The sequence below is a fragment of the Oreochromis niloticus genome, linkage group LG9 (genome assembly GCF_001858045.2).
Source record: "Oreochromis niloticus isolate F11D_XX linkage group LG9, O_niloticus_UMD_NMBU, whole genome shotgun sequence".
Classification (NCBI taxonomy): domain Eukaryota; kingdom Metazoa; phylum Chordata; class Actinopteri; order Cichliformes; family Cichlidae; genus Oreochromis; species Oreochromis niloticus.
Window position 1 is genome coordinate 296,745 of NC_031974.2, and position 22,980 is coordinate 319,724.

Consider the following 22,980-nt stretch of genomic DNA (forward strand, 5'->3'; position numbering starts at 1 on the left):
CCTGGGAATTTATTAAAACAAATCGCAACCCCTCCAGATCGATTAGGGCCATGGCTGAAAAAAATCTGAAAAAGAATCTGATTTCCTCTGTACTCTTCTGATAAGTGATGATTTTCCATAACCACACAATTGAAATTATTTGGTAATATTCATTCATGTTTACGCTTCTGTCTAATTTTTTGCATTCAGTTAATTTACCAAATTAGATAGGGGATTATTCTTATATTATGTTTAGCTATTGTCTCTGTGGTTTCCACCTTTGATGTTTAAAGTTGCTATTTAGGTTGAGCTGTCTCTCATTTGTGCAGGTCACTTTGTTGAGTTATATTTTATACATTGTAGAATTCTGTGTACGGTCCCACTTAATTCTTAAAACAACTTATTTCCGTGATTGTGTATTTTTGAAGTAACCTTGTCTTTTTTGGGGTACAATAAAATCCACATTTTGAAGATTACCCCTGTTACGTCCCCTGGCTAGTCTAGGGGTTTTGAAGGGACTCCCTGTCTTCTTGGCTGCTTGGCCACTGACATCTTAGTATCTTGTACATCAAGAATTTTCCAATGGTTAAAAGCTGAAAGACTGAGTAACATCACACCAATGTGTGCTGAAAGGTTTTAATTTTTATGTTTTTACTTATTTGGTGTTTTTTGTAGCCTTTACCTTACCATATAAATGACCTCGAGGTAACTGTTGTTGTGATTTGGGATTATATAAATACAATTAAACTGAAATTGAACTAATTTTCTCCTTCATATTAATAATAAACTATTCATAACATTACCTGTGGAGGATGGATTTTGTTCCTTTGGTGCTACTTGTTGACGTGCAGGTGATGTCAATGGGTGATCAGTACATCTCTCCAGTGTGTGCCTCATGAGCTGCACATTCAGCAGTCAGTCGTCACACTGCATTTTGTGCTTTGTCTTCACTGAGGAAACTAATGGTTTTAAATCTTGGATTAAGCAGCGTGGACAGTGACAGCTGAGCTCTCTAGGGTGTAGGGTCTTGTCAAAGGGTTGCAGACATGTTCTTTCCCAGTTGGTTTGCTGTCACATTGGTGGTATTGCCCAGTATTTCCTGAGTCGTCTGAAGCAATATTTTTATGAGTGGAATGAACATTGATCCCATGACTTTTTTCTGCTGGGACATCTCCACTGTTGCCATTTAAAATGGGTTGATCACTGCTAAGCAAGTGCTGTTTTTTTCATGGTCCTTAGAAGAGGATTGACTTCTGTTCTGAGCAGTGTTGGGTAAGTTACTTTAAATTAGTAACTTAGTTACATTACTAGTTACTTCTATCAAAAGTAACTCAGTTACTTCAAGACTAAGGACCTTGGAAAGAAAAGCGTCTGGACTTCTTGAGTTGCTTGAAGACGTTTCACCTCTCATCCGAGAAGCTTCTTCAGTTCTAAGGATCAGTGGTGGAGAGTCCCAGATTTAAACCTAGTGGGAGTTTCCCCCCCAAAGAGGGACAAAGGACCCCGTGATGATCCTCTACCTAATCACATGAGCCAAGGTGTGAAAGCGGGTGTGGGTCCTAATCAGCCAGAGTTTCGGATGAGCTCATTGTGAAACCTGGCCCCACCCTATCATGTGATTTCCTGAGGTCAGATGGCCCAGGATGTGAGTGGGCGTTAAGGCGTCTGGGGAGGAAACTCAAAACTGGATTATAGATGGCAGACAGTTGGTGTCGTAAACCACCACCACCATCTGTTCAAAGATGGTCGCTCACAGTGGACATAAATGGCCTCTTTCACTCCTCTTTCAAACCCATCTGTCCTCTCTGTCCAAAATGTGAACATTGGCATCCTCGAAAGAGTGACCTTTGTCCTTTAGATGCAGATGAACTGCTGAGTCTTGTCCCGTGGAGGTGGCTCTTCTATGTTGTGCCATGCGCTTGTGAAGTGGCTGTTTGGTCTCTCCGATGTAGAGGTCTGGGCATTCCTTGCTGCACTGTACAGCATACACCACATTGTTAAGTTTGTGTTTAGGAGTTTTGTCTTTAGGGTGAACCAGTTTCTGTCTGAGTGTGTTGCTGGGTCTGAAGTACACTGGGATGTCGTGCTTGGAGAAAACTCTCCTGAGTTTCTCTGATACACCGGCTACATAGGGGATGACAATGTTGTTGCGTCTGTCCTTCTTATCCTCCCTCGCTGGTGTCTGATCTTCTTTTCTGTGCCTCTTTGCTGACTTTATGAACGCCCAATTAGGATAACCACATGTTTTAAGTGCTTCCTTTAGATGTGTGTGTTCCTTCTTTTTCCCTTCAGGCTTAGAGGGAACATGTTCTGCCCGGTGGTGTAGGGTCCTGATTACTCCAAGTTTATGTTCCAGAGGGTGATGGGAGTCAAAGAGGAGGTACTGGTCCGTGTGTGTGGGCTTCCGGTAAACTTCAATGTTGAGGTTGCCATTCTTTTCAACGTGCACGGTGCAGTCCAGGAAAGGCAAACAGTTATCCTTTGTGTCTTCCCTGGTGAACTTGATGTTTTTATCCACGGCGTTAATGTGCGCAGTGAAGGATTCCACTTCTTGTCTTTTGATTTTGACCCAGGTGTCGTCTACATATCTGTACCAGTGGCTGGGTACTCTCCCTTTAAAAGAGCCAAGAGCCTTTCTTTCCACTTCCTCCATGTAAAGGTTGGCTACAATAGGTGACACGGGGGAGCCCATGGCACAGCCATGTTTTTGTCTGTAGAAGCCTTCGTTGTATTTGAAATATGTAGTGGTGAGGCAGAGGTCTAACAGTGTGCAAATCTGATCGGGTGTGAAGTTGGTCCTGTCTTCCAAGGAGCTGTCATCATCAGGGGGTCCTTTGTCCCCCTTTGGGGGGGAAACTCCCACTAGGTTTAAATCTGGGACTCTCCACCACTGAGCCTTAGAACTGAAGAAGCTTCTCGGATGAGAGGTGAAACGTCTTCAAGCAACTCAAGAAGTCCAGACGCTTTTCTTTCCAAGCTCCTTAGTCTACGATGACCTGGAGGACTGAGAACCTTCACAGACATCAGTTACTTCAAGTTACTCGTTACTTTCAAAGTAACTAGTTACTAGGGAAAGTAACTTTGGTTTTACTTAGAATTCTCTCGTTAATGTGTTGCTTCCGTAACTGGATACCCAGCAAGATTGCCAGTCTTCTAGCTTGCTTACTTGCCACAAGTGCACTGTGCCACCTACCAATAGAAAGGAAAAGATAATCTGCATATTTCCACGAGAGAAATCCCACACCTGGACCGTCGTTGACAGCTGCCATGATTATAGCCTATGTCACAGCGTCATGTGCACTTATTACATCCAACACAAAAACTGCAGTCATGGTGCTTTCGATTGTACTCAGAACACGGAAATTCTGCCTTACAAATAGGAAGATGTAGGTAACACCAGACTGCAGATGAGCTGCATACAGGGCTGGTTTGGGACAAAAAATCGGCCCGGGCATTTTGACTAGAAACTGGCCCGCCATTATAGAAAAAACCATAAAGCCTTTGAATGAAAACAAACGCTGTTGTGACAGCGATGTACACTGTTTTGATGGTATATATGTATCAATCTATCAATCGTTTGTTGTAAGATTCAGATAATTATTTTTTAAAAGCTAGATATTCTTTTTTCCAACAATATCTTTATTATTTTTTTTACATTTTAGTGACTTGCAAACAGTCCAACACTCTAAATACTACATGAACATACACTCCTCCAGACAACAAAAAGAAAACAAAAAAGTCGTCAGATTCATCGCTCCATTAAAGGCCTAAATTTGTCATTATCGCAAATCAAATGTCATTGTCCTCAGTCCTCCTCCTCCACCTCAGATAATACAAATCCTTCTACAAAGTTCACAAATGGTCTCCATACCTTCTCAAAAACATCCAATTTCCTTTTCAGTATACATGTTATCCGCTCCAATGGCAAAGCCACCATCATTTGTTTTATCCACTGTGTGATACTCGGTTCCCTTGTTTCTTTCCATTTTAGTGCAATTAATCTTTTTGCTTGTAACAAACCCATATCAATAAACATTCTGTCACTTTTTGTGTACCTCATGTTTTCTGGGTACAATCCCAAATTAAGGAAGCCAGGATCCAAAACAACCTCTTTGGATAATATTTGTTTCATAGTTTGTGTTACTGCAACCCAAAAGGATCCTATCTTCCTGCAATCCCAAATACAATGCCAAAAATGACCTTTATCTTCATTACATTTATTACAAGTGTCTGGAATATTAAAGTTGTACATATTTAATTTGTCCGGAGTAATATATATTCGCATTAACCATTTGTATTGCAACAACCTTAGTCTACAATTAATTGTTTGTTTATGAGCTTTTATGTAAACCAATTCCCATTGTTCCATGCATATGTCCTTTTTAAAATCATTTTTCCAGGCGTTCAACCTTCCTAACGAATTTTCAGATGTTTTGGACCTAATTAATTTATATATTTCTGATATTGCCCCTTTTTTTGAACTGCTTTTGCTAATTATGTCTTCCAATTCTGATTTTGGTGGTTTGGTGCAGGTATTATTTTGTTTTGCTCGAATGTAACTTCTAATTTGGAGATATTTGAAAAATTGCTTTCTATCTATATTATATTTATGTCTAAGCATATCAAAGGACATATCTTGAGAATCTGTTGCATACAAATCTTGGATTTTTTGGAGTCCTTTAATTGACCATTGTTTAAAAACTTTATCCTCTCTTCCTGGTCTGAAATCCTGGTTTCCCCACATCGGTGTAAACTGTGACAATACAACAGGTTCCTTCATATACCTTTTTACATCATACAACACTTTGACCATGTTCTTTACCATTGGATTTTTTGCCTTTTTAATCAAGTTTACTGCTGTGTCTGAGAAAAAATATAAAGGTAAAGGTGGATGTAAATTAAGACTTTCCAACTCTGTCCATTGTGGGGCGTTATTTAAGTCAAAATAGTATCTTATAGACCTGATTTGACATGCCCAGTAATACCACTCAATATTTGGACACATGACACCACCCTCATTGTATGGTAGATGTAGCAATGACAATCTTATCTTGGGTCTCCCATTTTTCCATAAGAAACCGAGAACAAGCTTTTTGATCCTGCTAAACCAATCAACAGGAGGCGGCAGGGGGATGTGATGACATGCATAAAGCACCTTTGGCAGTATACTCATTTTGTATATGTTAATCCGACCAATTAAAGAAACTGGTAGAGATATGCATCTGTCCACTATCTCTGTTATTTCTTTAGAAAGTCTTTCATAGTTATTTTCCATGATCTCACTTAATTTGGACGAAATCATCATTCCTAAATACATAAAGTCCTTTACTGTCTTAAAATGAGATGTTACTATGGGTGGGTTTTTCCTTTCTTCTTCATTTAAATATAAAACGGATGATTTAGATTTGTTAATGACATACCCTGATATTTCACCAAACTCCCCTATCAATCTGAGCAGAGCAGGTATAGATTCTTTTATTTTTGAAAGATATACTATTACATCATCTGCGTACAGCGAGATCCTATGTTCTACTTCATTTACCATAATTCCTGTCAATGATAAACTCGAACGTACGGCTATAGCAAAGGGTTCCATAGCTAATATAAATAACAGTGGACTTATTGGTGAGCCTTGTGGACATCCCCGTTTCACCCTTATTGGTTTAGAGATATTTTTGTTTGTCAAGATTTCAGCAGTTGGATTCAAATGTAATAATTGTATCCATCTTCGAAACACATCTCCGTAACCAAATCTAGTCAGAACATCAAAAAGATAGAGCCACTCGACCCTATCGAATGCTTTTTCGGCATCCAGTGACAGTAAGGCCCTCTCTGAAGAATTGTTTAGTCCATCTATAATGTTAAAGACTCTTCTTACATTATGTAGACCTTGGCGTCCCAATATAAAATCGTTTTGATCTCTATGAATTAATGAGGGGAGAGTATCTTGTAGACGTGTTGCTAATATTTCACCCAACACCTTAAAATCAGAATTAAGTAAGCTTATCAGCCTCAAATTTTCACATACTCGGTTTTCCTGGTTTAGGTAAGAAAATGATTAGTGAACCTGTTATTGATTTAGGAAGATTTCCTTTGCTTAATGATTCCTGATACATTTCCAATAATGGTTTCATTAATTTACTTTTAAATTTTTTATAAAAATCTATTGGGAATCCATCTGGTCTAGCTTTTTTACCTGATCTCATATTGTTAATTGCCCTGCTTATTTCCTCTTCGGTGATTTCTGCATCTAATTGCTGTTTTACTTCGTCAGCAATAGTAGAAATATTTATTTTATCCAGAAACGCATTTCTGGAGTTTTGATCTGATCTATCCTGAGATTCATAAAGTTTTTCATAATAGTTTCTAAACTTCTTGTTTATTTCAATCGGATCCATTATCATTTCCCCTTTGCTGTTTATAATCGACGTTATATTTTTCTGCACTTCCAATTGTTTAATTTGCCATGCCAATATTTTTCCAGGTTTTTCTCCTTGTTCATAAAAAGACTGATTTAATCTCAAAATGTTCGAAGCTGCTCTATCTGCCGATTCTTTATTATATTGTGCTTTTAGTATTAGCAATTCTTTCTCTATTAATGGGTCTCTATTTTTGAATACTAGTTCCTCTAGTTTTTCAATTTCCTTTTCCATTTGCTGTCTTGCTTTGCATTTTTCTTTGGATTTCGATGAAGTATATGCAATCATAACTCCCCTTAAACATGCCTTAAATGCCTCCCACCTAATACTAGCTGATGTTTGTGAGCTATTTATGGTAAAATATTCATCTATTTCTTTTTCTACAAAAGTGAGGAATCCTTCATCATTCAGCCATTTCTGGTGTAAACAAATATTTTAAATGAGAATAAGAAAGAAAAGTATTTCTTTGTGCCCCCCTTTCCCTATTAATGCCCTACCTGGCCCCCCTGGCAAAACTTTGCTAGATCCGCCCCTGCACAGTTACCAGCTGTCAGCTACGTAGAAAAGGATGCTGGTGTTATTTGTCTCTCAGAAACAGTTTATAACTTCCCTTCAACTCATTCATGTCACCTAAAAGGTAAACCTGTTTCTCCATCACCCGTTCAGCTCTGATGATTCAGTAAGGACATCTCCTGGTTTCAGCTTCATGTTTCCCTCTCACCAGATAACCAAACAGATAACATTACCAGCAGCTTTTACAGCTGTGGCTCCAGCAAACATCAGCTGATTAATTTTAACAACAGCTGATCAAGCTTAAACATGCTGCTGTTGTTTAGCGCGACATCCGCTGGTTTCTTCTTTCTGGGGCAAAGTGGGCGATAAACAAATAATAGAGAAAAGCCGATCAGCTGATCATTGATCAGTTTCATGATTGAAGTAGCAACAGGAGAGGGAGGGGAGAATTGGAGAAGAAGAGGCAGCTGTGCAGCTCCAGCTTTGTGTCTTTTTCATTGTAGCTGAAGTACGGGACAAACTGTGCTCCCTCTCACCTCAATACGAAACGCGTAATATTTTCTCTGAATACGAGACGATTCTGTTTTCTACGGGACGGTTGGCAACTCTAATAATTAACCGTATGAACAAAATAAAGTTCAACATCACTAACATCATAGCACAAAACACATATCATAAAAATGTTTAGTAGGTTTAATCAGCAATATGCAGACATCTGACAATAAAGAATGTGTGAAGGTGAGTGATTTTACAATAACTTGACTCAGGTATAAGTGCTTCTTCAGGTAAATCTTTTCTTCAAGGAATAAGGCCTAGGAAGTAGGATAGCAGCTAGCAAGGCACTCAGGTAAGTGCTATTCAGATAAGAGTTAAACAAGAATCAACAACTCTCCTCTCTTATTTTCTATAGGACAAACATTTTAAACATTAAAGTTTATTTTACAGAATTAAAGTCTCTCAAAGAAAAAAGAAAACAATTGATGTACACATCTATACTTGCAGCTTCCTAAATTTAAGATTCAGGTTTATTCACTGCAGCTCCAGAAAGCAGAGCTACCTCATCAGATCCAAGTGTGACATCAGCTGACACTCTTTAGAGGAAATTCCAGCTGAACTCTGTGGAGCCTGATCTCAAGGTTTTTAAGTCTGACCCTGAAACCAGAAGAGGATCTTTCCATCTCTTCAGATTCATTGTGATCCAGTGATTTCAGTTCTGCATGATCACGCTGATGTTTGCACAGAGCAGATAATGAAGTGAACGTTTTTGCACATTGGTAACAGTGAAACAGTTTATTTACAGCGTGGGATCGCTTGTGTTTGGAGTATGAACTGAGATTCTTGAAGCTCTTGTCACACTGGTCACAGCTGAAGTTCCCTTCAATGTGTGTATCTTCATGATCATTACAACGACTTGAATGTGAGAAGCGTTTGTCACAGCGTCTGCACTTATATGGTTTCTCTCCTGTGTGGTCTTGTTTGTGTGTTGTAAGATGACCTGCAGTGAAGAAAGATAACCCACAGTGGTCACAGATGTGGTTTTTAACCCCACTGTGACAGAGTTCGTGTTTTTTTAATTCACTTGATGTGGGGAATCCTCTCCCACATTCTTTGCAGTAGTTCATTTTTTCTCCAGTGTGTCTGCGCTGATGTAGTTCTAAGCTTCGCTGGTGAATGAACGTTTTTCCACAAAGGTCACAACGAAACTCTTTCCCACCACCACAGCGGTGACAGGGTTGAGAACAGGATCCATCTGTTTTGCTCTAAACAAAGACAGTGGAAGTCAAGAAATTCCTTCAACACCCTGAATGTCGCCTGAAAAAAGGCGAGATCTATATACACACACACACACACACACACACACACACACACACACACATATATATGTGTGTGTGTATACATATATATATATATATATATATATATATGTACACACACATATACATATATACATATACATATATACATATACATACATATATATATATATATTTTTTTTTTCTTTTTTTCTTCCAACATCAGGAATGTTTTGGGAGATCTATTTCAGATTTGACCAAATATTCGTAGATTAACTTTTCATGTCTCGTTGAAGTTTGAAATGAAACTTAATTTACAAAATTCTTAAAAGTGAAAGTGCAAAAAGAAAAATACATACCTCACAGTAACTGCACTTGTAGAGTTTCTTTCTGTTGTGAATCTGTTGGTGGACTCTCAGGTAACGTTGAGTTTTAAAAGTCTTCTCACACAGCTCACATTTATAAGGTCTCTCCTCAGTGTGGGTAAACATGTGCCGCTGTAAATATTTGTATGCCACAAACCGTTTGCCACACTGATCACAGAAGCAAAAATCATTTTGGGTGTGAATGCGTTGGTGAATATTTCGGCTGAGGAGCCGGCGAAAGGTTTTTCCACAAATGTCACAGCTGTACGCATTAATTTCAGAGTGGGTAACTTGATGAATTCTTAAGTCGCTACTTCGAGCAAAAGCTTTACCACACTGATCACAGATGTATGCCTTAATTCCAGAGTGGGTAACTTTATGACCCCTTAAGCCACTGCTGTAAGCAAAAGCTTTACCACACTGATCACAGCTGTACGCCTTAATTCCAGAGTGGATAACTTGATGACTCCGTAAGCTTCTACTGTCAGCAAAAGCTTTACCACACTGATCACAGCTGTACGGTTTAACTCCACTGTGGATGCGTTTGTGTGTTTTTAAGCTTGCAGCCAGGGCGAAAGACTTTCCACACTCATCACAGCTGTACGCTTTTATTCCAGAGTGGGTAACTTGATGACGATGTAAGTTGCTACTGCAAGCAAAAGCTTTACCACACTGATCACAGCTGTACGGTTTAACTCCAGTGTGCAGGAGTCTGTGTGTTTTTAAGCTTCCAGCCTGGGTAAAAGACTTTCCACACAAGTCACAGCTGTACGCCTTAACTCCAGAGTGGGTAACTTGATGATGTCGTAAGTTGCTACTGTGAGCAAAAACCTTCCCACACACATCACAGCTGTATCTTTTCTCTCCCTTTCTTCTGTGAGGTTTGTCGGCCTCCTGAGAGCGCTGACTTCTCAACCCATGTTCGTCCTGCAGTGACAGAGATACAAACAGAGACAGTGAGTGAAATGCAATCCTGGAACAAATGATCACTGCAGTATTACTGAGAGTTTAAAAAACTGTCTAACGTCTTGATGCATGCTCAATCATCCATGAAACTAAATCTCCAAAAGTTGATTCTGTTCTGTGGTTTCCCCAATGTTATAAACCTGCACTCAGCTGAGACATTTAACTGAGTTAGAAGTTAGCAAGGAGTTAGCTCGCTAGCTTCTATCTAAATATAATATGCCATGTTCTGACAGATTTATTAAACAAATTAAAACGTACAGCTCTGCTATCACATCAAACATAAATGAAGACAGGAAAGTAAACAGCAGTGACGTTTGTTGGGTTACTGTAGTTGGGCTAGCTGGTATATAACAATGTGCTACATGATCGCTAGTGCAACAAGCTATGTTAGCATAACATAAGCAGTAAAGCTTGAGGACGAACACTAATGAGCGAGTTGTGAGAGTTCCCAATGGTTAGGAGTAAATGCAATCGCATGGTAGGATGCTGTAAATGGACCAAACGTCGGGAAGGAGAACTGAGATAATCCATCCACAACATGAGGTTAGGCATTAATATACTGCTGCGTGGGCTGGGCTGCAGTTGCATCGTAAAGGTTTAAAAACTGAGCTTTAAAATGATTAGCGGTAATAAAAACCGTGAGAAGGTGACAGTGATCACTGACTGTTTTTAGGGGCTTGCTGAGATTAAATAGAACAAGATACAAAGCATTAAAACATGTTAAAAACACAGCAGTCTTATTAAATGCAGAATACTTTGGGCAGGAAGCACATTATCACTTAAAGACCGGATACCGGTCATGGAGGCTAACAAGGGCTGCCCAAAGAACATCTGGATTAACGCATACGGCCTCAAAGTTTAGGTGCTTTCCAACAAACCTTCTCAGTCGCCGTTGCCATTGGCAAGCAGTAGCCGCATAGATACCAGTAGTTTTCCCTCATTCTCTCGTGTACATGTGACGGATTGTTTTCATCTTCATCTAAACTAAGGGCTGGTTGACTATTTTCATTATCTCTCTCGGTTTGCTCTGGTTCGAACTGGAAAAGTTGAACAGAAGCCATTTCCAGTGCGCTGCAAACTGAACTGGATGCGGTGCAACCGTATGACATCACTACCCAGAGTGCATTGAAAAGTAAATAACAATGGCGGGCTACTGGTAAATCGGTTTTATATAAAATGTGCTTAAAAGGAAAACATTTGGTGTATTTTAATAAGACATATATGTTATTGAAAGCACAGTACGTATTTTAGCGCAAACATGTCTTAATAGCCGGGGTTCCCTTTAAGATCTGCAGGAAGCTCTGAGGATGTTTTACCGCGGCTGCCTTTGACGGTGCAAAATGTTTCGTCGACACTGTTGTGTTTGTTGGGGAGAAAACTTGCAAACATACAGCACTTCAGAGTCACACTACTAGTGATCAAAGATTTATGTAAATTTGACAAGCTGAATGCATTCTGTACTGTACAGGAGACATGGCACAAGATTGATTGACAATGGTCTACAGCCAATCAGGAACATAATGGGCTGCAAAAAAAAAAAAAAAAAATTGGACAAATAATAATAAAAAAAAAATCAGCGAAACAGCGAGGCTGCAGAAGGTGAACCGCATTATAGCGAGGGACCACTGTCTTGAAGAAATACTGATCACCGGGGAAAATCTCTTACATTACGAAAAATTGTGAGTTTAACTGATGATATTGCTGTTTCAATTAGTGCTGATACAAGTCGGAGTTGATAAGCCATTTTCAGGGTCAAATTCAAACACTTTTCATGCACTTTCAAGGTCCATTTTAAAGCTTTTCCAACACATAAAAAAAGAATGCATGTATCACTTTGTATCATCTGAGTAAGACCATGTGAAACCATCCTAGGTTGATTTAAACTCCTTTGTTCCCCTTTTTTTAAAACAGAGAAAAATGCAACACACAAAAATACTGAAAAAGGAAAAGGCTGCCTTATATACATATAATTTATAAACTCAAAATGCACATTTCACTTGAAAATTAAGATGTGCAAATGTGAACAAATGAACTTGTTAGAGATATTCTGTTGAAAAAAAACCCGCCAAACAACCCAACAAAACTGCACTGAACACAAAATAATTCACAGTTAGGCCAAATTAATAAGTCTTCTCATCAGATATTGATTCTTCTTTCCTATGTGAAAAATAGTTTTAAAAAAAAGTTAATTCCCAATAAAACTAACTGTAAGATGTTTAACCACACTGCTGTCTGTATTTTTGTTGAAGTCCTAATTGACCACCTTTAAAGTGTTTGTGCTAATAACATCATGTACAGTCAGACAGGCATGGAGAACAGCACTGACTGGGAGAGGCTGTGATCAGGTGACACACTCAGTTCAATTCAACATATAAGACTTTAGGAATGCACAAGCATCTACCTGAAGTATCTACTTATTTAACCTATCATCTGTGATATTATTATGTACAATTATAATGTATAGTTCATCTCTCTTAAATAAACAGGCAGCATTAAAGTATGAAATATTCATATACAAAACCATATAAAAGTATCGCAGTGGCTGGTAGTGCCCCACAGGCCTCAGTGTGAGCGTGAAGCAATTTATAATCTGTAAGTTGTTTAATGTGTAGGTGCTCACGACAAACAGATTTTGAGTGAAAGCCGGGGAACTGAAGGCTGAATTGTGAGCACAAACATATTGTGTGTGGTGTGTCTATCTTACACTTCAGTTATATTTTTTTAATATAACAATAACAGTGTAACTAGGGCTGTGCAATATGACCAAAATCTCATATCCCGATACGAGACATTTCTCATAACAATAACGATATATATCACAAATGTGCATTTTCTGTAAATTCTTTTAATTTCACACAAGACTTCAGAGTCTTCAGCTGGGCGTCGTGTAGCTGTAGTTGAGGGTTTTGACCAATGCATGAAGCTATATATCTTTAAACATAAGTTGTAATTTCCGCCATTTTCTTTGCGGGTATTGCATGGTGTATTGCGGGGAAGAGTTTAAAGTTTCTTTCAACGGCTCTTTTTTGCCTCTCATCCATAAACTTTCTCCGTACCCTTTTATGTGATTCTTGCATAGGTGGGAGAAGAGAACAAACAAATACTGCAATAAACCGCACATTTTGCAACACCACGAAACAAACAATAGTGTATAATATGAAACGATAGATGTTTTCATATCGTCGCCATATATCTTATATACATTTCATGTTACCACACAGTAACAGATATTTTTCTCACCTCCTGTGTTGAAGTCATTGTTTCCTCTGTAGTGGCTGAGTCCAGATGGCTGAAATTGTTTCTCTGCTGCTCCACCAGACTCTTCTCCTCCTGTTACTCAGCTGGGACACAAAAGTATAGATAGCAAGCAAGCAAGCAATTTATTTATATAGCACTTTCAGATCAGCCCCCAGCTGAACACAAAGTGCTGTACACTTGACATGCCAAAGTGATACATTGAATATGTTAAAAAATAAGAAAAATAATAATATAAAAATAAATAAAATATATATATAAAAATGATTATTAAAATGACATTAAAATAAATAAAATTAGCACAAATAGCAAAGACAATAATAAAATAGTATAAAAAATGATGATGAGAATTACATTTAAAACAATAAAATCAGCACATTAGATCAAAACAATAAAATCAATAAAATCGGGTCAGACTGTGTCATATGCCAAGGAGTAAAAATGGGTTTTAAGATGTGTTTTAAAAGTGGACAGTGAAGGGGCCTCTCTAATGTGCTGGGGCAGATTGTTCCACAGATTAGGAGCAGCAATAGAGAAGGCCCTGTCCCCTCTGAGCTTCCTCTTGGACCTGGGTACATCCAGGAGCAGCTTGTCAGCTGACCTGAGAGACCTGGGGGGTGAGTAAGGATGCAGAAGCTCAGAGAGGTAAGTTGGGGCAAGACCGTTTAAACATTTAAAAACAAACATGAGGATTTTAAAATGAACTCTAAGATATACAGGCAGCCAATGGAGTGAAGCCAGGATGGGAGTTATGTGCTCTCTTTTACGAGTTTTGGTTAAAAGTCGTGCAGCAGAATTCTGGACCAGCTGCAGACAAGAGAAGATGCTGACTAACTCCACAATACAGAGCATTACAGTAATCTAGACGACATGAAATAAAAGCATGGATTACCGTTTCAAGATGCGGCCTGGATAAAATAGGTCTTATCTTTGCCAAGCGCCTTAAATGATAAAAACTGGACTTGACAGTAGCCCTAATTTGACTGTCTAATTTAAAATCACTGTCCATCTTAAAACCCAGGTTTGTAACAACAGATTTAAAATACTCTGCCAGGGGTCCCAAATCAATAGCAGAGGGTTCACAAGGTCCACTAGGACCAAACAGAATCACCTCAGTTTTGCTTGAATTACACCTTAGAAAGTTTAGGGACATCCAAGATTTAATGTCTTCTAGACATGCTAGAAGTGGCTTAATAGAGAAGGCCTCTTTCTGCTTCAGAGGCAGATAAATCTGACAGTCGTCAGCATAGCAGTGGAAGGATATTCCATGCCTTCTGAGGATGGTTCCCAGGGGCTGTAAATATAATGAAAAAAGCAGAGGCCCTAAAATTGAGCCCTGCGGGACCCCAGACTGAAAAGTGGCAGATGAAGACTCATACCCTAAAAAGTTAACACTAAAAGTTCTGTCACAAAGATAAGACCTAAACCATTTCAAAGCAGTACCACGAATGCCTGCAAGATGGTGCAAGCGAGACAGTAAAATGTTGTGGTCTACAGTGTCAAAGGCAGCTGTTAGGTCAAGGAGGACAAGAACAACATGATTACCAGAGTCACAGGTAAGGAGGATATCATTAAAAACCTTTAAGAGTGCTGACTCTGTGCTATGAAAGTTTTTAAAACCTGATTGAAAGACCTCCAGGATACCATTCTCATTTAAAAAATCCATCAATTGGCAATGTACAATTTTCTCTAAGATTTTAGACATAAAGGACAACTTGGAGATAGGTCTGTAGTTAGCCAATACAGTGTGGTCCAGGGCAGGTTTCTTAAGCAAGGGTTGTACTACCGCATGCTTAAAATGAGCAGGGACTACACCAGATATTAAACTGCTGTTTATAACAGTAAGAACAGCCTGGCCTATGCTAGGAAAAATCTCCTTAAAAAACTGTGGTGGGACAGGATCATTTGGGGAACCAGAGGGCCTCAGGTGGCCGACCACATCCTCTAAATAAGAAAGGGACACAGGCTCAAACTGGTTAAAAACAGCAGAGCAAGGGATCAAGACAGAGGGGTCAGACTCAGGGGAAGAAATGAGAGCCCGTGTGGTTGCAACCTTCTCAATGAAAAAACACATAAAATCATTAGACAGTTTATGAGAGGCCTCCAAACAGCCACTTTGTGGAGCATTTAAGACTGAGTCAATAGATTTAAATAACACACGTGGATTGTGACTGTTGGAGGAAATGATCTTAGAGAAATATTTTCTTTTAGCCTCTTTGTATCCTGATAGAGGCGCCAACAGTCCTTTAGGATTTGAAGAGTAGAGCTGCCACGATTAGTCGACTAGTCACGATTACGTCGACTATCAAAATCGTCGACGACTGATTTAATAGTCGACGCGTCGTTTGAAGCTTTGTAAGATCACAAAAGACGCAGGAATAAGTAGTAGGATTTAAAAGTGTAATAACGGACTGAAACAGAAGATGGCAGCAGTGCATGTAAAGGATGCCAGCTGCCGTTAAACCCCGAAGAAGAAGAAGCTGTGTCCCAGAATTCATAGTGCGGCCCAGCGCAGTTGTCAACAATGGCGGCAGCTAGTTAGTTTTAATATTACTCTTATTATTCTTTCTGGGTCACAAAATAAACGTTTAACATATTTTCAAGCTGTAAGTTTTACGTCCAATCGATGCATGATCTGATTAGTCGACTAATCGCAAAAATAATCGGTGACTAGTCGACTATCAAAATAATTGTTTGTGGCAGCCCTATTGAAGAGACACCTGCAGTTTGTCCCTCTTCCATCTGCGTTCAGCTCTACGACACTCCCTCCTCACAGCCCGAGTGGCGTCATTAAACCAAGGGTCACTTTTAGCCTTGGGCTTCCTGGTTTTTAATGGTGCCACAGAGTCCAGAATAGTAAGGCAAGAATATTGAAACCAGGAGCTGAGGATCTCTGTGTCCAAGGAAGTACGATCGGCGGGGATAGACAGCTGGTTAAAAGCAGTTGAGAACTGGGCAGTAGTGGAAGGGTTAATAATCCGACAGCGGCGAACAGGAGCGCTGGTTTGAACCACCTTTACCCAGGGGATGCTACACCCTGTATATATGGACTTCCATAGATACACAAAGAAGGAGTCCCACTCAGACTCATTGGTAGCAGCATAAACTCAGCCACCTACAACATTTCCAAGCACCTCATCACCATCCTAGCTCCCCTTGTGGGGAACACACCCCATCACATCAAAAACTCTGCTGACTACACCAACAAGGTCCACAAACTTACACTTGATCCAGATGAAACCAGAGTGTCCTTTGATGTGGTCTCACTTTTCACTTGTATACCTCCAACCGAGCCAGTGGAGACTGTCAGGAAACAACTACATCAAGACAGCTCCGTACAAACCAGAACCAGCTTCACCCTGATTAGATCTGCACACTGTTAGACCTCTGCCTTACCACCACATATTTTAAATACAACGAGGGTTTCTACTAGGGATGCACCGATCCCGATACTGGTATCGGGTATCGGGGCCGATACTGTAAAATGTGTGCGTACTCGTACTCGTAAAAGTTAACCGATACCATGAACCGATACTTATGTAGCCCGGATGGGAATTTGGGAGTAGATAATCATAATTCCCATGGACTTGAACGCCACATAAGGTGTTCACAGTTCACAGAAGAGAACGGCATGGAGAGATGCACGAGGTTAGCTGAACCAAAGTGAGAGACTCGGCTAGTTTTACTGAGGTTAACTTGCACAAAAGAGTGTGTGACTAGAAAGCTAACCGTGTGAGAGCTTCGCAACAGAGTGTGGGTGAAGTGACTTTTTGTTTCAACGGTCGCACCACCGTCCGTGGAAAACTGTGTTTCCAGCTACGACCGCCGAGGCTAAAGGCTAGCCCGGACTGCTTGGCTGCGCCACGGAGGCAGCTGCTATGGACTGTCGGAGAGCTGGACAGTGACGGGCTAACGTGCTGTAGCAGAGACAGCATCGGGTCCGCAGGGAGTGGATTTAGTGTGGGACTGGTGAATGGTGACCTACCGAGCAACAGAACTGTAAGTCAGACTTTTGTGCTCTTACTGGGGAGAAGAGGATTTTTCTCCATCGTCCAGCGTGAGCAGCAAACAGGCCTGCAACAAGTGTGAATGTGAGTGTGTGTGGGGCCCATGTGTGAATATTGTATGTTTAGTGGAGTTATATAACGTGTTTTGGAGTGTATATTAGTGAGTAACTTACCAAAAGGTGATAACATAAGTTGGGTTGTTTAATATAATTTGAAAGGGAATTATTTCATTTATACAGTGTATTTCATTTGGTTAAGGAATTGGAATATCATTTGAGTTTAAAAAAGGGATGTGTTGTACAGTATTTGTCTCTGCCCTTACGTTCAGTAAATGTTTCGTTTGTGTTAAAGAGTTGTCTGGGGTCGTTTCTTTACTACCGGTTAAGTTTAACTTGTGTGTGGTAGAAGTATCGGTTTTTGTACTCGGTATCGGCAAGTACTCAGATCCAAGTATCGGTATCGGATCGGTTTGAAAAAATTGGTATCGTTGCATCCCTAGTTTCTACAGACACAAACATGGATGTGCTGTGGGCTCCCCAGTGTGTCCCATTGTAGCCAAACTTTACATGGAGGAAGTGGAAAGAAAGGCTCTTGGCTCTTTAACAGGGACAGCACCGAGCCAATGATAGGGTGAAGCAAGGTCTCACAATGGTTTCACTCAGGACCTGCTGATAATGACACACACATTTTTCCACACATTTGCTCTTGTGATAAGATCAATGGTCAACAGTGGGTCGATGATCCTTTCAGGTCACAACCCCCACGAGGGTTTAAATGCCTGGGACTCTCCACCATTTAGTTTCAGGACTGAAGAAGCTTCTTGGATGAGAGGTGAAATGTTTTTACAAAGCTTAAAGAAGTCCAGTCATTTTCTTTCTGAGCTTCTTAAACTCAGAACAAAAGCTGTTCAGCTTTGCGTGTCTGTCAAAATGCTTTTTACAAATCCTGCTGGAATCAGTGTTGTTACAGCTACAGTCAAAGCAAGATGGAAATAATCAAGAAGGAAAGTTCAAATCTACTCAGACTAAATGTCTTCAGTCAGTGGGTCAGCCTCCAGTTAACAACAGTGGTGAGAAACTGCACTACTGAACCTCCACTTAGGGCTGGGCGATAAATCGCGTTTTTTTAAAAAAAAAATATCGATACATTTTTATACAAGATATAAGATGTGACAATATACTTATATCGATATAGTATAGGTGACGTTACAGGGCTCTAGAGTGCGACCAAATTTTTCAGTGGTGCGACTAAAAAAAATATTTGGTCGCACCGGTGCGACCAACTGTTCGGGTAACAAAAAAACAAACAAACAAAAAAAAAAAAATTTCTGCAACTCTCCATGTGGTCAACAACAGACACACATTATGCCCCTATCGTGGACTAAACCAATCAGAGATAGTGAGGGGCGGGACCTCTCTGATTGGCTGTGGTCCAGTTGAAAGTGCAGTTGGAAGAGAGAGGTGAGTAGCTTGAATCAAGCGATATCGACTCATTAAATCCTGAATTGACTTTTAAATATAACTGTGTTTTGTCAGAAATGCCAGATTCTCAGATTAAAGCTCACAAAACTATTTCAACAACCACCAAACAGCAAATGAGAGCAGGCACACAAAGACGTAAACACAGAGCGGACCCGACGCATCAGAATCAGCTTTCTCTTTCTCGGCTTTCTCACCCGATGGCCTGTAGACGGAAACGCCGTCGGAGCTCAGCGATTCTGATGCGTCCGGTCCGCGCTGTGTTTACGTCTTTTTGCGCTGATTCTGAGCTGCAGGTTTTGTCTCTCCAACCAAAATTCGCCGAGCCAGCAGCAAAAGAAGCAGCAAACTGCGCTACACATTTAATCAATGTCGTCATGAATTCGCTCTGAGTTTTGCTGTTTTGCTTCTATCACGATAAAAATCACACTTCATGCACAGCTCCCTCCCTCTCTCTCTCTCTCTCGCTGTACTTCAAGAACAGTTTCCCGTCTCAAATCTCTGTTTTCTGCATTATTCATTTGCTTATTACCCACCAGCCTACTGTTGTTTACAGCGCTGTCGGTCGCTGTCTTTTTCTTTTCTTTTTTTCACTTAAATGACCTCGGACAAGAAAGCCTATTTTCTGCCGTTCAATACTGAAGAAATTTAAACTTCTTAAAATTGTCCAAAATTGCAGAATATTGCAGAATATTTTAAGGTTATCTGCTATATAAAAAGCCAGGCCAGGAAAATCTCCTTCATGTTTTTCTGTGTTTTATTCTCAGTTACTTTGACACAAAGGCATCTGCTGTGATGTTCACAATTCTGATGTAGTCTCACATGTATCAGTACTGATAAATGATCAGAATTATAATATTTCTGACTGTCTGAGGCCAAAATTGAGCCTAGGCCCGACAGAAGTGGATGTAGCTGTGGGTAATAAGAAAAGATGAAAAGAACTATTGATAACTTTTTTGTTAAGTTAAGGACTGATCCGTCTGAAATTCATAGCCAGCTCTGACACGGTGCCATCAACCTTTGAATGCTGAAAAAGCAGCAGTGTATCCAGAAAACACATTATATGCTGCAATAAATGCACTGCCTAAATGTCCCCTCTCCCCACTGCCTTTCAGCAGCAGGCAGCAGCAAACAGGTCGTCAGAGGAGCCGAGATGAAGATTAAGTTTAACATTTTCTACAATACTGACAAAGCACTTTAAGCACAAGTTTGTTAGTAATAATTTAGAAATGAATATTGTCTGTATGGACTTCCCCCCAAAGAAAGTGCACATGTAAAACTGCGGTGTTAAGCGATGCTGTTGAAAAATTTGAGTGCGCCTAACTTTTGTGCCGGTGCGCCTAAATTTTTAAAGTTAGGCGCACCGGTGCGCCCATGTCAAAAAGTTAGTCTAGAGCCCTGCGTTATAATTATACTTGCGGAGCCGCAAGTTTGCCTCTCTTTCGTCCACTTTTGTCTCTACACAACGTTACTCGACCTCGCCTCTCCTTCACTGAACACAACTCCCCCTCCTCCCCCATCGCTTCACCTGCAGGCAGCGACAAGATGGACACGGCAAATCTCCGTTAACGAGTTACTGCGCATCGCCCCGTGCGTGGGGCTGGACGGTGTCAACGTGTTAACGAGCTAGCCACGCTAACGCCATCTGCACAGCCTGAAATCCTTTCATTCTTTCAAAAGTTGATTGCGCGCCTTTTGTATGAATTCTGGTTGTGCTTGAGGACCTCGAATTTTATGTGGTACACGGCGCTGAGCAATCTGTCAAAAAATGTTTTAGTGCGACTTTTGTAAGCTACGGAGCTGCACCGCTTGATAGTCTGTCGAAGCACTACGGCTACCGGGGATCCTCGCGGAGTAATACGTACTGTGTGTATAAGGACCATTGACTGCACAAATGTGAGCTTTTTGTTGCACAAAAACAACATAGTTTTCTTTTATTTATAGAGCATTATTATTTAATAAATGCTCAATTTATTTTTAAGTAATTTTTTCATGTACATCTATGCTGTATGTTAATAAAAGTGCCTGTTTGACATCTGGGACACAGCTTTGACTAAGAACTCTCTTTTTGTTCTTACTTTATGGCTTTAAAAAAATATTGAGATATATATCTTATATCGCCATCCAGCTAAAAAAATATCGAGATATGAATTTTGGGTCATATCGCCCAGTCCTATCTCCACTGACTGAGTAACTGCAGTTTGGTGCTTCATTATAACTTCATGGCAGGAAGTGTTTCAGAGTGGGGACAGAGACAGTTTCAAAGTTCAGCTTTAGTGAGGCTAAACTCCAAAATCTGTTTTCAGCTAACGACTCTGCTTCTGTCTGGAAAACACTCAGACGGTGAACCAACCACAAACCTAAAGATCCCACTCCACCAACAATTCACAGCTAGCAAACAGCCTGAACAGCTCCTGCTGTGGATTCTACCAACAATAACGTGATCATTGCTTCACAGTCTCTCCACCCTTCATGGGTTCTCTCTCTATACATGACAGTTGTATGGCGATACTGCAGCAAATCGCTCTCATACACTTCCTGTTATCACTTAAATAGAAATGAGGCTGTAGAGGTTTGGTGCAGGCAGAAAAACAGCTGCAGGGACAATGAAAAGACTTTTCTGCTCCAACTTCTCCCAGCATGCTGAGCTAATGATTAGTTGGTGTTTTTCTCCAAACACTCTCTCACTCTTCTCTCAACGTGTTGACAATAAACTGTGAACAGACACCGAGGAGAGCAGCAGAAGACCTCATTCAGGAGCTAAACTCAACATGAACTGAACTCACAGTAAAGTTAGCTCGGTGCTTACCTTTAGATGAGCCCACAAACCGAGAGAAACTCCGTGATGAATCCGGAACAGGAAACAGATCAGGGAGCAGAGACCCACGTGGTTCACGCTGATCTCAGCTACAATCCAGGAGACAAGGGTGGGCAGATCGATGCAGATATCGATCCAAACGTTGGTAGTGGTATATGATCGATACTTTAGTTTGTTCACTACGATACTCTAAGTTCACTACTTTACTCCCGTTTCATGCAAAAGCAACTCTCTCTGCTCGACTCCACTCCTGTACACACAAATGGCTCCGCCCCTTTCTTCCTGATCTGCTGTGATTTGTTACTGTGCGATCACGTGACTCGACTGCCCTGGGAAACCACGCGTCGTGTTCGAATTCATTGGATGTGTCCGAATTCAGGGGAAGGATGCTCATAAGGACACTACCTACCTACGTCACAAGGCAGTGTCCTTAGACGGACGGGTAGTCAGGAAGTGAGCGGCTGTGGACAGCCCCCTTTTTTTCTCCATAGAAACTTTATTGAACAAACAATGAGTATCCAACATAACAGATGGGCTGTGGACAGCCTCCTAGCCTTCAACTCCGCCCTTACTTGCGTGTTTTTCCCGACGCTAGCGCCATAGCGCGAAAACTTTAAAATGGACCCAGAAATGTCGCTCCGTTGTTTGGACAATTTTATTTCTCGAGGAGCTAGAAAAACCTTATCGTCGTCGGCCGCACGTTTTGTACCTTAGGCTCATCAGAGACAATCATATCCAGGTAAAATAATTTCCTTTAATCTACACGCATTTAGGAATTACGTAGCTAATTACACGGATAATTGAAATATTGCCGGCGTTGTGCCAAAAAAGTGTTCGCCTGCCAAAACTGATTTCCAATGTTTCCGAGTGTAATATGTGTAATATCTTTATGTATGTTGGTAAATAGACTTCGGTGAACATGGTTTACTAAGGGGTTTTATATATACAATAATTACCTGTTGTTCAAGTATCTTTATAACTCTGGTTATAATGTAGGTACAATTGATATATTTGTTGCGCTGTCTGCTGTCCTCTTGGCCAGATTACTCTTAAAAAATAAATTTCTAATGTCAATAAGATTTTTTTTTTAACTGGATGAATAAAGGATATATAAAAGTCACTGCCAAAAACTGATTGCGGCTTCTTCATTGTTACAGGAATGTTGCTGGTGGCAGGTGACTTGATATCACTAATGAGGGACACATTTCACATGTTTCACATATTATAGACCAACAAGTTATTCATAGCAGGTTAAATACGAGCAATCAGTTTAGGGCAAAAACCGGAAATCAGTTTTTGGCAGACGATCATTTTTTGCCACAACATCGGTCATTCTCACACATGTACTGTATCATATAAAATATATAAACTAAATATCTTTGAAACG

General features: G+C 40.3%; 1 protein-coding gene across 2 annotated transcripts; it reads right to left on the bottom strand.

Moving 5' to 3' along the window:
• Window positions 1-7,586: 7,586 nt before the first annotated feature.
• Window positions 7,587-21,860, bottom strand: LOC102080542 (zinc finger protein 595-like). Of its 2 annotated transcripts, none has more exons than XM_019356707.2 (4): window positions 21,585-21,860; window positions 13,276-13,376; window positions 9,064-9,996; window positions 7,587-8,671 (listed from the first exon to the last, which is right to left on the bottom strand). In XM_019356707.2, exons 2-4 carry the CDS (start codon window positions 13,291-13,293, stop codon window positions 7,991-7,993), a joined length of 1,632 nt encoding a protein of 543 aa, XP_019212252.1. In that variant the 5' UTR covers window positions 13,294-13,376; window positions 21,585-21,860; the 3' UTR covers window positions 7,587-7,990. The 2 variants fall into 2 exon arrangements, with proteins under 2 accessions (XP_019212252.1, XP_025766320.1); XM_025910535.1 differs by having other exon boundaries at window positions 13,276-13,900.
• Window positions 21,861-22,980: the final 1,120 nt, after the last annotated feature.